Source organism: Kogia breviceps, chromosome 2 (assembly GCF_026419965.1).
Source record: "Kogia breviceps isolate mKogBre1 chromosome 2, mKogBre1 haplotype 1, whole genome shotgun sequence".
NCBI lineage: Eukaryota > Metazoa > Chordata > Mammalia > Artiodactyla > Physeteridae > Kogia > Kogia breviceps.
The window spans coordinates 107243887-107261488 of record NC_081311.1 but is presented as its reverse complement, the minus strand read 5'-3'; the positions used below and the strand labels follow the sequence as shown (position 1 = coordinate 107261488).

General features: G+C 40.1%; 1 protein-coding gene across 7 annotated transcripts in view; it reads left to right on the top strand.

The window, feature by feature from the left end:
• The window catches only part of ZRANB3 (zinc finger RANBP2-type containing 3), a 285790-nt gene that overhangs the window by 256464 nt on the left and 11724 nt on the right, over positions 1-17602 (top strand). For all 7 annotated transcript variants that reach the window (XM_067025920.1, XM_067025924.1, XM_067025926.1 and 4 more), the window contains 5 exons: positions 3567-3963; positions 7313-7510; positions 11184-11275; positions 14505-14606; positions 15782-15924. In XM_067025920.1, the coding sequence (XP_066882021.1) occupies positions 3567-3963; positions 7313-7510; positions 11184-11275; positions 14505-14606; positions 15782-15924 (932 nt within the window). The remainder of the gene's footprint in view (positions 1-3566; positions 3964-7312; positions 7511-11183; positions 11276-14504; positions 14607-15781; positions 15925-17602) is intronic.

Sequence of the window (17602 nt, the reverse complement as noted above, 5' to 3'; positions counted from 1 at the left end):
TTTGCCTCCTAATGAGCCCATTTATCTTCCTATATTCCCTGTTACAGTAACTGAAAATGTCATCCCTATAATGGAATCCAAGTATCACTGTGGTCCCCTCCATCTTCCTCACCCCTCACGTTCAATCAGTATGTCCTACTCGATCTACTTGGTGATAAGCCCCGTGTGTCCTAAGTTCCTAGGTGACCCTCCTGTTTATGAGGTCATTGGAAATTTGGGGAGGAAATCTGTGGCATGAAAAATATGAACAAAAATAAACTAATACAAAAATTGATCATAGAGATAACTTTTTAAAAACTAATTCATAGCTTTAGATTTGAGATGATATTGCAAATATCAATAATATCAGAATACTATTAAAAAAAAAGAAGAACAAGCAACTTCTAGATATTAGAGGGAATTCCCTGGTGGTCCAGTGGTTAGGACTCAGCACTTTCACTTCTGGGGCCCGGGGTTCAATCCCTGGTCGGGGAACTAAGAATCCCGCAAGCCACTCACTGCAGCCAAAACAAACAAAAAAAGAACACAGATGTTAAAAATATGACTGCCAAACTAAAATAATTTTATGGAAGGGTTGAAGGATAAAATAGAGCTAAACACCAAGAGTTTAGATGGTAAAAAGACAAAAAGAAGGAAAATATGAGAACAAAAGATGGCATTAATATCTAGGTTCAACATTCTGCTAACAGGAATTCCAGAAAAAGAGAAAAGAGAAAATGAAGAGGAAGAAACTATCAAAGAAGAATAGAAATTTCTAAGAACTAAAGATGATCAATACTATACAAAATTAATAAGGTATTCAGGGTGCTGGGCAGAAAGTATATAGATATAGATGACACAGATAGAGATATATAGACATTGATCATTGTGAAATTTTAGAATACCAGGGATAAAAAGGTCCCAGAAGCCTCTAAAATGAAGAAAGAGTTTGCAGCCTACAAAGGAACATTGTCAGTATCATCAGATGTTGGAAGAAATAGAGCAATGTCTTTAAAGATTTTGAAGAATTGTATGCCCAACAAAACTACTAAGAGTTAGGGCAAAATCAGGTCATTTCCAGATATGTACAGGGACTCAGAAAGTTAACCTGTCTTGTAAAATCATTATGCTTTAACTAGAAATAGCTGGTAGAATCTGTTCACATTTGCTGAACATTTGCCAATATTTTCAAAATTCTATAAGCTCTCTTTTCAGTCCTATTATATGGAATAGAACATTCTCTTTAGATACATAACTCTCTTTGTATCCTTGTTACTTTTTTAACACCAAACTCCATTAGTCTGATAATCTCTCTGCTTTCCTCCACGCTTTTCTTAGAATTTCCCTTGTGCATTGCTTTAAAAATCTTGTCTTATTGATTTCATTCTTTATATTTTAATCTAAATTCTGTAACTTCCACAACTTATTAGATAACTTTTTAATAGTATATGAGAATATATAAATACCAGTCATACAAAATCAAAGTTGTACATTATTGGGGGGTGGGACTTTTTTTCCTATAATATATGTTATTATTTTACCAATATGGGAACAACATAAATATTCCTTCTTCTTTTCTTACCTTTTTAACCTTTTTGAAATTAAAAAATTTGTGATTATATATAATCGTAAAATTTGCCATCTTAACCATTTTTAGTGTATAATTCAGTGACATTAATTACATTCACAATGTTGTGCAATCATCACCACTATTTTCAAAACTTTTTTATTACCCCAAACAGACTCTGTAACCATTGAGCAATAACTCCCTGTTTCCCTTTCTCACAGCTCCTGGTAACCACTAATCCTTCTGTCTCCATTAATTGGCTCAATCTTTCTTATGCAACACTACTGAGAAACAAAGATAAGATTTATTATGTAAACTATCTCTTTGCAATATTTGGATGTCATTATCTATAGTGTCTGTCTCCGTAATCTATTGTGGCATAACAAATTACCCCAAAACTTAGTGCCTTAAAACGACAATAGTTATGTATTATTTCTCATGGTTTCTGTGGATAAGGAATTCAGCCAGGGTACAATGGAGATGATGTATCTGCTCCATGAGGACTGGGACCTTTGCTGCAAGATCCCAAGACTGGGAGCTGGAAACATCTGAGAGCCTCTTCACTCCCATGTCTGATAATGGATGCTGGCTGTCACTCACCTAGGGGCCTACGTGGGGCTGTCAGGTTTAATACCCACACATGGTTTCTCCCTGTGGCCTGGGCTTCCTCACAACATGCTGGCTATGTTTCACAGGCTAGTGTCCCTCCCAAAAGATACAGAGAAGAAGAGAGAGACAGAGTGCCAGCAGCCACGTTAGCTTCTAGAACCTAGCCTCAGAAGTCACACAGTGATACTTTTACTGCATTCTGCTGGTTGAGACTGATACAAAGGTCCACCCAGGTTCAAGGGAGAGGAGCACAGACCCCACCTCTAAATGTAGGTGTGTCAGTGTCACAAGTACACGAAATGGGATAAGAATTGGTATGACCATTTTTGGAAATGCAGTCTGGCACAGTGTGTGTCCACCACGGTACCCAATTCAGGCCTTAGCAGGACTGCTCTAAAATTAACTCCTTTAATTTACCTTAACTGCTGGCTAATCATTTGTGGAGATGGGTATCCTCCTTTCTCTAGGAGATTGAGATTTACACATTGAAAAGAAGATGAAAAACATGAGACAGTGAAGTTGCTGTTCTTAGAAAAGAGAGATATATTTCTTTAAAAGATAATTATTAAACAGTGACTATTTTTTTTTTTTTTTTTTTTTTTTTTTTTTTTTTTTTTTGTGGTACGCGGGCCTCTCACTGTCGTGGCCTCTCCCGTTGCGGAGCACAGGCTCCGGACGCACAGGCTCAGTGGCCATGGCTCATGGGCCCAGCCGCTCCGCGGCATGTGGGATCTTCCCGGACCGGGGCACGAACCCGTGTCCCCTGCATCAGCAGGCGGATTCTCAACCACTGCGCCACCAGGGAAGCCCAACAGTGACTATTAAAGAAGCTGTTCTAATTGATATCTTTACTGCTATTTGAAAAATAGTCCCTGGTCAGGAAAGTATTTTAATATGAAAAACATATTGTTTATGAACATTCTTCGTGTTTATAGTTTGGTCATGAAAACATTTTTCTAGGTCTTGATTGACTTGAAACTTTTAAACACACAGTTGCCTCCTTTCTCTGACATACATCTAGAGCAGATAGTTTATAAAGTATATTTTTATTATATAACTCATATAGCCAAGTTACCTAACTTCTCTAAAGCTTCAGTGTCCTCATCTGAAATATGGGAAGAATAATAGTACCTGCCTCACAGAGCTGGCATGAGGATTAAGTGAGTGGATATATGTAAAGTGCTTGGCACATTGTAAGTGCTAAAAAAAGTTAGACACAGAAAGTATATGGTGGTGTTAGTGGTATTCTACATGTATGGATATATGAAGAGTCATTGCATGATTGAATTCATTTCCAACAAGGGATTCAAAAGATAAAGGAATATGGCTAATGAAAAGAGTTTGTCAACCTGTTTCATTTAGGAAGAACATACTCAATAGCCTCTTAATTTAATACCTTTATTTTTCCTAGTTTGAAAAAGAAAAACAGCGTGATATTCGATCATTCTTTTTACCAAACCCTAAGAAGAGACAGTTGGTGACCTCCTGTGATGAATCAAGGGTATTCCAGGAGGAAAATACTGTAGTACCAGCAGACCCTGGAAAAACAGCTACAAGAGATTATGAAAGTGATCTTGAACCTGAAGCTAAAAAAATGAAATCGGTCACCACCGATGACCACGGCAGTCCCCTGGAGGAGAAACCATCCCATCCCGGGCAGACCAAAGCTCCACTCATGGACAGGGTCTGTGAGGCCAAGGCCCACGCCACCACTCCTGGTGGGGGCTGGCAGTGTGCTCTCTGCACCTATATTAATAACTCAGTGTTACCTTGCTGTGAAATGTGTGAGAATCCTCAGGGCAGTTCTGGTGAGTACACAGAGGGCAGCCATGAGGGGGGCTGGCAGTGGTGTCCTCAGATAACCTGTGCTTTTAGAAACAACTGCTATCATCAGAGATCTGTGTGACTGGGTACCAACTTTAGCTCTTAAGCTGGAGGAAGAACTTCACATAGTGAAGACTGTGAATTTATCCCCTTGTGGAATGTGAAAATCTCCCAGTTCTGTCAAGAATGTATATCCCCCAGCGTCTGTGACATGGCATTAATTTGGCACAAATGGACATTTCTGATTAATGCCAACAGGATGTGAATTCAGTGGGCAGGAATAGAAGCTCTGTTGCTATGGCAGCAAATATGCCTTATAGTCATAGACCTGCTGTTTTCTTTCCTTTGTAGATAATACTTGTTTATAAAGAAACTACAGATTATTATTTTTAATAGCAAAATGAATCCAGCATAGCTTCTTTCCCTAGTAAAATATTCATTGTGCCAATGTTTCTTCCGTGACAAATCATAAAAATTCCTCTATAGATCTTCTTTTAAAAACCAATTTCATGTCTATTTTATGAATTTATTCTTTTCTAAAACATGCTATTTAAAACTAGAAATCATAAACATACCTCAGAGTATATTTTTCTAGCACGATATGCCATTTTCTGATGTTTTATTTTTGAAATGATTATTAACAACTGTGGTTGTCTTAAGAAAAGATCATTAGTATTCCTTTTGTTTCCAATTTTAGTGACCATTTTTATGGCAGCTGAAAATGCCAAGTTGACCCTTTTGGAAACTGGAAAAAATCATAAATAAAATAAAATTTTATCAACTGTAATAATTATACACATCTACTTTTCCATCTTATGTGTATTCTTCAGAGTATTGACATTAATGAAGACTCAGCAAAGATAGAAGCTCTGATGCTCCAGTTCCTTCCTGCTTGCCTTGCTCTCCTCTGCCTTAGTTTTGATGTGAAAGAAAATGTAATCAGTAGCTGAGTCTTTCCTCCTTCAATTCTGGGTGTTCCTACCAAAACTGACAAGTCTGCCATCTGGGTGGTTATATTTGTAATGTGGACACCTGTTGTCTATGAACTAAATTGGAGCCACAAGCTTGTTCCATATAATATCTCCCACAATTTGCATTATCTCATTCAATTTCCAACTGCTACAGGCAATAAAAATAAAATATCTCGTGACTACAGAATAATATCAGTTCACATGAAGTCTATAAACTGAGTGACTGAGCAATAAAAATCATAGTTTAATAGGGTTTTTTCTTTTTTTCTTTTTTTTTAATTTTTGGCTGAGTTGGGTCTTTGTTGCTGAACGCGCTGGCGTTCTCTAGTTGCAGTGAGCGGGGGCTACTCTTCCTGGTGGTGTGGGGGCTTCTCATTGCAGTGGCTTCTCTTGTTGCAGAGCACGGGCTCTAGGCATGCGGACTTCAGTAGTTGAGGCTCACGGGCTCTAGAGTACAGGCTCAGTAGCTGTGGCGCACGGGCTTAGTTGCTCCACGGCATGTGGGATCTTCCCGGACCAGGGCTCAAACCTGTGTCCCCTGCATCGGCAGGCGGATTCTTAACCACTGTGCCACCAGGGAAGTCCCCAAGAGCAATACATATTCTAAGTAATGGTGATATTACTGTGTATGATAGTTATAATTATTAGATTAATACTACTACAGTTTGACATAATGATTTCCAACCTTGATGTGGATACATCCCAAAAGCATTAAAAAGCAGAATTAATTCTAATCCATCTAAATTTTAGTTTAGTTTATTATTTTAAACTTTTTATTTTGTATTGGAGTATAATTGGTTAACAATGTTGTGTCAGTTTCAGGTGTATGACAGAGTGACTCAGTTATAGTATACATGTATCCATTCTTTTTCAAATTCTTTTCCCAATTGGGTTGTTACATAATATTGAGCAGAGTTCCCTGTGCTGTACAGTAAGTCCTTGTTGGTTATCCGTTTTAAATATAGCAGTATGTAGATGTCTATCCCAAACTCCCTAACTATCCCTCCCCCCCCCAAATAATTCATCCAAATTTTAAAATCAATACCTGTCATATAACAGTTAGAGGAAACAGTGAAATTCAAAAAATTAAAGGAGCAATATTAGGATATAGGACTGGAAAGTCCTATAAAGGTTGCTAATGCAGTCTCTAGTCTGTTAGATAAAATTTGGTATAATAAACATTGAACACCAGTATTGTGCTTTGTTCTTAACAGCTAGTGCTTATACTCAGCATCTTATAGCTCATACGCCCAGATTGGATGTATCTTGAATTCCAGATTGGATGTATCTAGTGTCCTATGTAACATCTCCACCTGGATGTCCAAATGGGTACCTCAAGCTTAACTTGTCCAAAATGGAATTCTTGATTCACCACCACCACATCTAACACTAAGTCTTCTCTCCCCCCATCTTCCCCACATCATGTTAAAAACCTAGAGGCAGCATCTTTGATTCTTCCCTCTCCTTCCACTTCATGAAGTTCTGCTAGTATATCCTCTACAATATATTTTGATTCCAGCCACTTCATCTTCACTGCTACCATCCCACTGGAAGCCACCATGATCTCTCTCTCAGGACCTCAGAAGCCTCCCTGAGGCTGGTCCTTCTCTACACAGCAGAGTGATTCTTTAAAAACTCAGATCATGGGGCTTCCCTGGTGGCGCAGTGGTTGGGAGTCCGCCTGCCGATGCAGGGGACACAGGTTTGTGCCCCGGTCCAGGAAGATCCCACATGCCGCGGAGCCGGCTGGGCCCGTGAGCCATGGCCACTGAGCCTGCGCGTCCAGAGCCTGTGCTCCGAGGCCACAACAGTGAGAGGCCCGCGTACAGCCAAAAAAAAAAAAACTCAGATCATTACATTCCTTTGCTTAAAACCCTTTAATGGCTTCCAGTTACACTAAGAATCTAATCTAAGAATACAGGCCCCCTGGGGCCAGGCTTCCTAGATTCCTGAGCAGCTCTCAGCTCAGATGGGCCTGCTGACTTTTCTGCTCCTACCCCATCCCCTTACTCACTTACTCTCTTTATCTGAAAAGATCCTATTTGTTTACGTGTTTATTTCTGCCTCTTGGAATGGAATCCCCAGGAAGCAGGGAAATTTCTTTCTTGTCTTCTACTCTGCCTCTCCAGCACCTAGAGTAGTACTTGGTATTTAATGACTCCCGATGCATGTTTTGAAAGAAAGAACAAACATTGTTGACTGTTTCTTTTTATAAAACCTAGCTGTGAGGTTTTTTTTAACTCTACTTTCTATATTGGCCTTAGAGTACGTAATGACTTTACCTAAGTTTAAGTGTAAATTATTTGTTTGATTTTAACAAATTAATTTGTTTATTTGTCGTACAAATTTGTTCTACAAATAGATAGCCTCCACCACACCCAGTATAAAAACAGAAACGAGAAAGATGATTCTCGGAAAGACACCTCCGAAAAGATATGGACTAGTTCTGACGGGGAAAAACAAGTCCTTGCACGTTCAGCACCTGAACCGTTAGCTGAGAGCCAGGAAGAAGTTTCAAAAACTGAGAGTGAGGACACACTCACACCCCAGCCAGGTGATGGTAAGTCTTGCTTCCATTTCCAGGATCCAAATAATAACCATATACATAGACACATAATACTGTTAGTAGACTTGCGATTACTACCTTGTTCCAGGTTCCTTGTATTCCCTTTTGTATTAAAAATACCAACTACTTGTAACTACGTACATAAACACCAGATGGCTGGAAGAGCAGAGCTGCTGACATTCAGATGTTACACAGAGAGCTAAACCCATACGTGGCCGCATGTACTGTCCACAGAGAGCGAAACCCATATGTGGCTGCATGTACTGTCTCAGGCCTGTTGCCTGGCCTCCACTGAGCCTGGCCCATTCTCCCGGTGAGAGGGTGGTTTTAATTTTGGGGGGGAGGGTTCCTTTGGACCATGTGGATTGTTGTAAGATTGACAGATTATTAACAGCCACTTAGGAGGTCATTAACCCTTCACACATGAATTTCTTTTAAATGGCTACAATTAATTGGCATATTTTATATTTAGGTTTTGAGGGTTTGTTTTTTTTTAATAATTTCAAGACTGTGTGAATCATGACTGTGTTTGGAACCAGCCATGTAGTGTCTCAGATTTATTTACTTTTTTGTAGTTTCCATCCATCATTTATAGCTGTGATGGTTGGCAAATACCAGCCTGTATGTCATACATCACTCTTTATGGGCCACCTGGCAAAAGATTGTGAGTACTTTTGGGTTATTTTCTTTGTTACTCAGTTGGTGACCATAGTAACCCACAGGTTGATGTTCTCATTATAACAACCTCAAAATGGTTGGGATGGACTGTCAGTTTTTCTTTTAAGGTAGTTGCTGTTAAACATAGATAATTTAGAGTTGGATTCATAGCTCCAAAACGAAATGTTCGTTTAAGTATTTCTGAGCTCAGGGCAACCTCCTTTCTTCTTTACTCAGCTTTCCTTTCCTCTAATTCCTCAAGGTCTTCCCAAAACTGTCTTACAATGGATCCTGTTTAGATCTGTTAATTTTAACGGCCTTTAAGTAGACAATGTAGACTCAGACTCTTTGTCTCTAGTTTCCTTGTTTTTGCTGTGACAGTCCCTCCAGTGCTGATGAAGCTGTTGCTCTAGGATAGCGTACTGCTCAGTTAACTGAACATCAGACCCAGAATCAGCAGTTGTCATCAGCTGGGCCATGAGTCTCTCCATCTATGGCAGGGACATACTGGCTTCTTAGTTACAAATTGGTCCCTTGATGAAGATATATGTTAGCTTTACTTACACGTACTTTTCAAAAACCACTAGACTTTTATTTATTTATTTATCAGAGTATACTTGCTTTACAATACTGTGTTAATTTCTGCTCTACAGCAAAGTGAATCAGCCACACGTATACATATATCCCCTCTTCCTTGGATTTCCTTCCCACTCAGGTCACCACAGAGCATTGGGTACAGTTCCCTGTGATATACAGTTTGTTTTCATTAGTTATCTATTTTATACATAGTAGTTATGTATGTCAATCCCAATCTCCCAATCCATCCTACTCCCCTTTTCCCCCTTGGTATCCAAAAATCACTAAACTTTTAAAACTTCTATTCTGCTAGTGAAACTTGCATTGACCTCATCCAGTAGACAATGCCAGCATTTCCCCCATACCTATTCCCTCTTCTCTTTTTTTCTTTTTTTACTTCTCAAATCTCTGGGCTGAGACCGCCACAAAAGCGATATGCTTCACGTCTACTCACTAACATGAATTTCCTTGAAAAACAGAGGGAAGACAGAGAAGGCATATTATACTAAAATGCTTCTTCTACCCACATATGCTCTTTTAGAACCAGAGTGGTATATACCACGCTGGAACTGTAGTTTTGTTCTAACTGGAATTCTAGGGGTCTAGAAGGATGGCTATATCTTCAAAAAATGCATTATTTGTAGTTTCAAACCATTAAATTATACTTCATGAAAACAGTGAAAAGGAAAATATGTTCCCTAATGTAGCTACTAGCTACCAAGAATATCAACTGACTTGGAGTTGTTCTCGTAATGCTTTTTATCAAAGAATGACTTCTGATCTTTAAGCATTAATGCATTAACCGTAGTTCTTCAAATCTGGAGACACAGTGATTATGAGATGCACTTACTTTATGTACATTAAAAAAGAAAAAAACTCTGTAATTAAGCTACGATACAATAAATTAATCAGCCCAGACCAGATCATAAGACCCTCTGTTGCTTTGACATCACTTTCATTTGTTCTGAGGGATCTGGCAGTTTCTCCTGCCTTCGCTTGCCTTGCTTGGCATGTTATAGACAACCCTTTTGCACATTTCAGTATTAAAATATAAAACATCTTTCTCTGTTTGCAGTGATCTCCCTTTCTTAGGTCCCATGAAGCACTTGGTTATTCCTTGGCAAGAATGAGAAATTTCTCAGTGAGAAATTCTGATTATTCCTCTGGTGATACATATTTGCTTCTTTAATAACAAATTTATGCTCTTCTGCTCTGTGTCCAAGTTTCTGGTATACATGATAACTTTCCATTTCAATCACAAACCATAGTGAAATATTTTGAAGACATTTTAAGGGTAATTAAACTCAATACTCAGTAACGACAATGCTTGTATCTCAAGTGTAGTGTCGAAGTGATAACGATATTGTACCTATGATTAAGCTTATGCTCAGGCAGTGACAACTACGTCACAACTGCCACCTGGCCAACCACGGTTGTAAAATGCCAGTTATTGACTGTAAGACGTGCCAATTTCAGAGATGTTAAAGTGTGGAAAAAAATGTCCATTTTGAATTTATGAACTATGGGAATAATCCACAGTCCAAGTTTGTAAAGTGACTGATGCCTTGATTAGAAAAATTAAAATAGATGACATTGCTAAATAGAATCTCAAACAAATCATAGACTTCTAGGTCTGGAAAAACACCTTAAAAGGTCACTGAGGAACTACGGCAGAGGTTAAGAGCACAGGCTCTGGAGCCAGATTGTTGGTCTCTGCCCAAGTGACCTTGGGCAGATTAATGTGCCTCAGTCCCGTCCTCTGTAAAATGCACTACTGAATTTCTGAGAGGTGTTAATATATGTACTTGGAACAGTACCTGGCACATTTTAAGTGCTTGATAGGTGCTAACTGTAATTACTATTTAGATCTGCTTGAATAACCCTATTTCTCTTTCAGAATATATTGGTCAGCAGGACTGAGAAAGGAAAAATAAAGAGGGATTATCAGAAAGGAGGCTTCTCCACTCATCTCCTTTTGTGAATGTGCGGCACCAGGCCATAGGCCATCAGTCATTTAAGTGGCCCTCGACATAGCTGTATTGCTGCTGATAATCAAAATGGTGCTCATTCAGTCTTAACTTAAACCCTCTCTAGCAACAGGAATAGATTCTAGAAGCCTTCAAGATCGATAAGGACTCTTGGGGGCAGGAAACTCTCCCTTATGCCTGACGCTTATCTTTCTAGCGAATGCTGATTTTCTTTTTTTCTTGTTGGGTCGTGAGCAACAGTTCAAAGCAACTGGTTACCATATAAGCCGATATGCTCTTAGATGGCCTACCATGTTTTATTTCACACCCAGACACATGTACTTTGTCAAATATGTTGATATATTTGTTGTAGCCATTTTATCATCCTAACCCACAGAAGATTAGAATAAGTTGTTTTGGACAGAGGGCAGATTCGCCTTCAGGTTCTTTTTTATCTTGTTTATTAGAACAGTTGAAGAGTTCGGACACTTTGCCAGTGTGTGATACCTTAATGTTTTGTGCGAGTAAGAACACTGACCGGATTCATGTCTATACTAAGGTAAGCATCATGTGGATTCTAGAAACATACAAAAGGCTTCCTTTTTTCATGTTTCAGTGAAGATAATTAATTTTATTAGCAATGAGATAGGCATCGAGTTCTTTTCCTCCTTAAAGCTAATTTACAAATTCCTCTGTTAAATCTAAAGGCAATGAGAGGTAAACAGCATAGTAGTTAAGAGTGTAGACTTCAGGGCCAGGGTGCCTCAGTTCAAACCTGTCACTAACTGTGGAATCTTGGACACAGTACTTAACTGCTCTGTGCCTCAGTTTCCTCAACTGTAAAAATATGGAGGAGTTGTTGCCAGGACAAAATAGGCTAATTGCTGTAAGGCACTTAGCTCAGTGCCTGGCCATCATGAGCTCTCACTCAGAGTTGGCTCCTGCACTGATCCTGCAGCTACAGCAGCAGTAGCGTCTTTACAGAAGCCTAAGTCTGCCTGTCCGTGTTGAGTAAACCGTAGGAAGCTTTAATAATATGATTGCTCCGATTCTCACCATAGCCTGGGTTAGCAGCACTCAAACTTTTCAGGACCTCTTTGCACTCCTAAAATTTGTTGAGGACCCAAAGAGCTTTTGTTTATGTGGGTTATATCTATTGATATTAACTGTTTGAAATTAAAATGGAAACACTTTAAAATATTCATTTAAGAGTAAGTCCATTACATATTTATAGAAGAAGCATATTTTTATGAAAACTAATTATATCTGCCAAAACAAAAACAGTGTTTAGTGAGGAAAGTGGCATTGTTTTACAGTTTTAGCAATTTCCTCTGAAGTCTCAGTAGAAGACAGTGGGATTCTCAGATCTGCCTGTGCATAGGAAACTTCACTGTACATTCATAAGAGAATGAGAGTGAAAAAGGCCAATGATGTTGTACTAATATTATAAAACTCTTGTGACTCTCTGGATCTTCTGAAAGGGTCTTGCAGACCATGTGAGAATCTTTGGTTGAGATTAACTAGTGTGAGTGAGAGAAAAAATTGCTAAGATTATGAACACTTTTGTTTGTTCTACAGTTTCAAACCTCTAATCTTCATAAGTATCATAAAATAGTATTTGTGCATTTTTAAACTCATGGGTCACCCTATTGAAAGAATGCCTTTTTGTTCTTTTTTGGTTTTGTTTTGTTTTTTGGCCGTACCACACGGCATGCAGAATCTTAGTTTCCCCAACCAGGGCTAGAACCCTCACCCATCCTGTCCTCCAAAGTGGAAATGTGGAGCCCTAACCATTGGACCACCGGGGAATTCTCAGAATGCCTTTTTATTTTATTTTATTTTATTTATTTATTTTTGCAGTAGGCGGGCCTCTCACTGTTGTGGCCTCTCCCGCCGGGAAGCACAGGCTCCAGACTCGCAGGCTCAGCGGCCATGGCTCACAGGCCTAGCCGCTCCGCGGCACATGGGATCTTCCCGGACCGGGGCATGAACCCATGTCCCCTGCGTCAGCAGTCAGACTCTCAACCACTGCGCCACCAGGGAAGCCCCAGAATGCCTTTTTAAAGATAACTTAGGTTGGAGCTGCCCAAACTCAGTTATGGGTTTTCTGCTAAACCAAATATTAGATACAGATAGATGGTGTACCACGTAATAATCTTCAGTTCTAACTGAATATTAGAAGATACTGCTAGAAGATGAGAGACGGCTAGGATCGTGAATACCAGAAGCCCCAGGCAGCCTCCACTGTGGGACCACCACCAAGAACGATACTGAGAATGAAGACAGGACACGTTCCCCTTAAAGGCTTGGACCTTGGTCCGCCATGTGGGACCTCTAGACTCGGGGAGCACCAAGGACCCCTCTGGTCGCCTAGAGACAAGTCTAAGTGCCTGCACCTCCTTGTTCCCCTCATATGGGGAGTTCCAGGCTGTGCTTCTCAGACCATCATGTCTACATGATCTGAGAATAACAGAGAACAGATCCCCCAGGGGCTGGAAGGTCCAGAAGCTGGAAGGCAGACCCCAGGCAGAGCACATACAGGAATTCAGAAGCCCTTAAACTTTTTACTCTCAGTGAAGCCTCTGCATCCTGGATCATCTGATCAGGGTGTTTCCTCCTTGGGTGGAGACCAGAGAGAAACTGCAGACTCCTGGTAAAGAGTGGAGTGTGCCCACCGCCAGGCAAATACCGTGGCTTTCCTGACCCACATTCTGGCTCAAACGCCCCGCCTGTGCCCTAGTCTCAAGTGCATTTTTATGACTCTTCTAAATACTTACATGTCCCCTTGCCATGACATGTTGTTCAATCAATTTTCTAAACCTGAGACACTAAGCAGATGAAATGTCAACAGGGATTCTCACAGCTACAGGAGAGTTCGGATGAAAGCTTTCCTTTTTACCTTAGGAGATCTGAAATAAAATCTAGAAACAGAAATTTGGATAAAAACCCTAGTTCAGTGCCTAAAAGAACACCCTTTAAAAGGAAGAGCAGTAACAGATGTTTAGCATCTTATGTCATGTTAATAGTATACCTCTAAAGAACTGTTCATTTCAGCCAGAATCCCGTGTTTAATGCAGAGTTTAGAGTAACGATTACATATCTAAACTTTTAATCACTTTGTAAGTACTTTTTGTATGTTTTTTCTTTTGCGAAGTGATTGTGGGAACTGTAACATTACCTTTTGGCTGAGAGAATTCTATAGAATGTGGGTTCAAGTATTTTTTATACCGTAGATTTCTGTATACAAAGATTCTTCTTTCCCTTTGTAAAAGAAATATTTCATGTTTAAACCTCGTATTTGACTGACCACACCCCTCTGCATGGGATCATTTACCCTTAAGATTGAATGCAGGGGGCTTCCCTGGTGGCGCAGTGGTTGAGAGTCCGCCTGCCGATGCAGGGGACGCGGGTTCGTGCCCCGGTCCGGGAAGATCCCACATGCTGCGGAGCGGCTGGGCCCGTGAGCCGTGGCCGCTGAGCCTGCGCGTCCTGAGCCTGTGCTCTGCAACGGGAGAGGCCACAACAGTGAGAGGCCCGCGTGCCACAAAAAAAAAAAAAAAGTGAATGCAGTGGGGACACTCAGAGGGCGTGAGAGCCTGGCCCTCCTTCTCCACTCAGTGTTCTTTCAGGGGAGCTGTGTGGGTGGAATCTTGTCTAGAATGAGCCGCCTCAGTTTATCTTTTAGGAGACCGGGCATGCGATGCCATAATAGAATTCTTTACTTTTAAAATAATTATTCGTGCCTACAGACAAAATGGATTAATAATGCCTTCCTAATCTATAATCAGGATGGAAACCAGATGAACTGTAATTTCATTCCTTTGGATATAAAATTAGACCTTTGGGAAGATTTACCAGCAAGCTTTCAGCTGAAACAAAATCGCTCCCTGGTAAGAATAGTCCTGCGCGTTTGTTCTAAATGAAAATTTGTTGAGTAATTTTAATGACCTTTTTTGAGTTTAATAAAAGCAGAGCACTTTGTGGCCCGTTGCAGAGTCAAATCACTGGTTGCGTTTTAATCAGTCCAGGCAGTGCCTATGAATTACCCTGGTGCTAAGAATAAACATGAAATCCGTTTCCTTGGCAAATGATCACACCTAGGGTTGCTGTTTCTGTGTATGTATAGAGTCATCCTCACATCATTTAATTTCTCATTCACAGGTTTAGCAACTGTGATGTTTGTATCTTGACAGAATCACCTTTTATCTTTGTAGGTTAAGTTCTAACACTAACAAGCTCTGAGAGCAGGGATAATACCACGTGGGGTGACTCCATTCGTTGCTGCAAGCAACTGTGCAGCCAAAGGCCACATACCCGCTGGGGAGGCCTTAGTTCTCATCTGTGGCCGATTTATCTTCACTGCTAAGAAGGGTCAGCATGGCAGGGGCTGAGCCAGCATGCAGTGTACCACTTTTTACAAGAAAATAGTGATTATGTTTTTGCCCTTTGAGCGGAAATGAAACATTGCCCTTGGTTGGCTGCACCTGTCTCAAAGGAAAAGGTAGCCATGAGCTATTTTCTTTGGTATCATGTAATATTGATTCTCAGATTGCCTGAAAATAGCCAATTACCTATAACTGACCAATAAGTAAGAGTAATGTTAACCCTAATAAAATGTGCCAGATTTATTATTGACGGCCTCTCTCCTGTGAGAATTTAGGCAGTCGGGTACAAGCGATGCTCAGGTGTTGCACTGTGACTGTCACCACCACAGGGCCCACTGTCCCCAAGACCAGTTTTGCCTCGGCCACTGGTAGGGTGTGTCCTTCCAACAGCCAGACCACTTTTGGTCTCTATGTGCATTAAAGACATAGGCTGAGTGTCCTGAAGGGTGCCCTTAGAGAGTCTATGGCTTCAACGAGACGTATGCAGAACTGGCCATAGATAGTTCACAGTAAAGATAGGAAAACTGCATCAAATTGAAGAAAGCCTTAAACTGTGAAACTCAAAGCCTCTTTGGGGGATATAATAAAACATCCATTTTCAGATGTTATAAGTAGCCTCACTTTCAAAGGAAGATGCCTGGCAAGCTGTACACTCTTTTCATTATCTCATTTTCTGCCAGATTTTGAGGTTTGTTCGAGAATGGAGTAGTCTAACTGCTATGAAGCAAAGGATAATCAGGAAAAGTGGGCAGCTGTTCTGCAGCCCAATTCTTGCTCTGGAAGAGATCACAAAGCAGCAAACCAAACAAAACAGTACCAAAAGGTATGAGCTGTCTTTATTTTGTACTTTATTACTTGTCATAGTTATTTCTACAGGAGAGTCTAAGGCATTTTATTAACCACTAATGAAATCCTGATGAGTTAAGAGAAAATTATACATAAAATGACAGCTTAAGATATTTTGTGAATTTGATCATATCTGCTGGAAAAGATTCAAGTTGTCTGGATCTTGCTCACTATGGGTCCTACTCATCAAGAGAGAGGCCAGAGTCCCAGGTTGATCTGACCTGTGACCTGCCCAGCCTGGGCTACTGGTTAACAAGAGGAAAACACTTCCCTGATGTAACAGTGGAGGCTGCCTCTGGGCCCCATCTGCCCTTCATTCTTGGAATGTGAATCTTGGATGCCATGCAGCATGGGAGCTGGTTCTGTTTGATGTACTACCAGACAAGTAGCAGAAGGTAACAATTTTCATGCCCATGGTTGGAAACAAAGTAATAGGAAAGGTTAAATGTCTCACATTTGTAACTGTTTTGCCTTTATCATTATAGGTCCCTTTCTAATCTCTGTACACTCCCTTCGCTTTCTTGGCATCCTAATCATCTTTGCCTCACTCAGACATCCCCTTGTGTGGTCTGAAATCCCCATTCTCTGTAGACTCTTTTTCAGCACGAAGCAAAGATTCACAGGAAAAGCAGTCAGCCATTCTACACCCCAGCTCTTGGTTTGGAAGAGATCACAAAGCACCAAACCAAACAGCAGCATTGGCAGAAAAAGCCCCTTCCTTTAGCTCTTGCTGTCTCCATATACCTGTAATCTCTCTTCATTCTCACATTCCATCATTTTATGATCTCTAGCTTTTTCCATGCACACAGGTGAAAAAAAATCCATCAATGCTATGTGAAGGGGTACAGCTGGTTAAATACATTATATTTCAATACTGTGAAAATCTCTTCAACTGTTCCAAAATAGGGCTGTGGTATATTCATATGTGAGAACAAGGAACGATGTTTGTGATAAATTGTTAAGAGTAAAAATAAGTATAAAAAAGGATGGAGACACAAACATATAATTGCTATCATTGACATAGTAAGTGTCAGGGAAGATGCCTTAGAAACATGTATCAGAGGTTTCTCTAGGACATTGTTCTCAAACAGGGGCAGTTTCTTCTCTGGGTAGCAATCTTGTGAGACATTTTTAGATTATCACGATTAAGGGATACAACTGGGAACATCTAGTGGGTAGAGGCTGGGATATTGCTAAAAATTCTGCAGTCAACAGGACCAAACAAATAGTTACTGATTTCAAAATGTCACTAGTGCACTGTTGAGAAGTTTTACTCTACACCATATGATTAGAGGATTTGTGGAGATGGTAGGGACTTTATACTTTTTGCTGGGATTACAAACTCATGTGAGTAAAAACAAAGCAAGGAACTGTAAATGAATGAATGAGATCAGGTGTAAAACTAGAAAAGGATGGGGTAGGGAGTGGAACTATAGCAAATTAGAAAGTACATAACCCATCTAACGTCACTCAAATTCAGATTAAAAAATAAAACACTGTAAGAGTCAAATAAAGCCTTTTGACTAGTTGGATATATCCATGAGCTGCCAGTTTGGGACTATTGCCTCAACTCTTTATACTGGTTGAATTTTCCCCTGAGTGTGTATTACCTTATGTAAAAAATAGATTAAAAATATGTGTGTGTACTTATACAT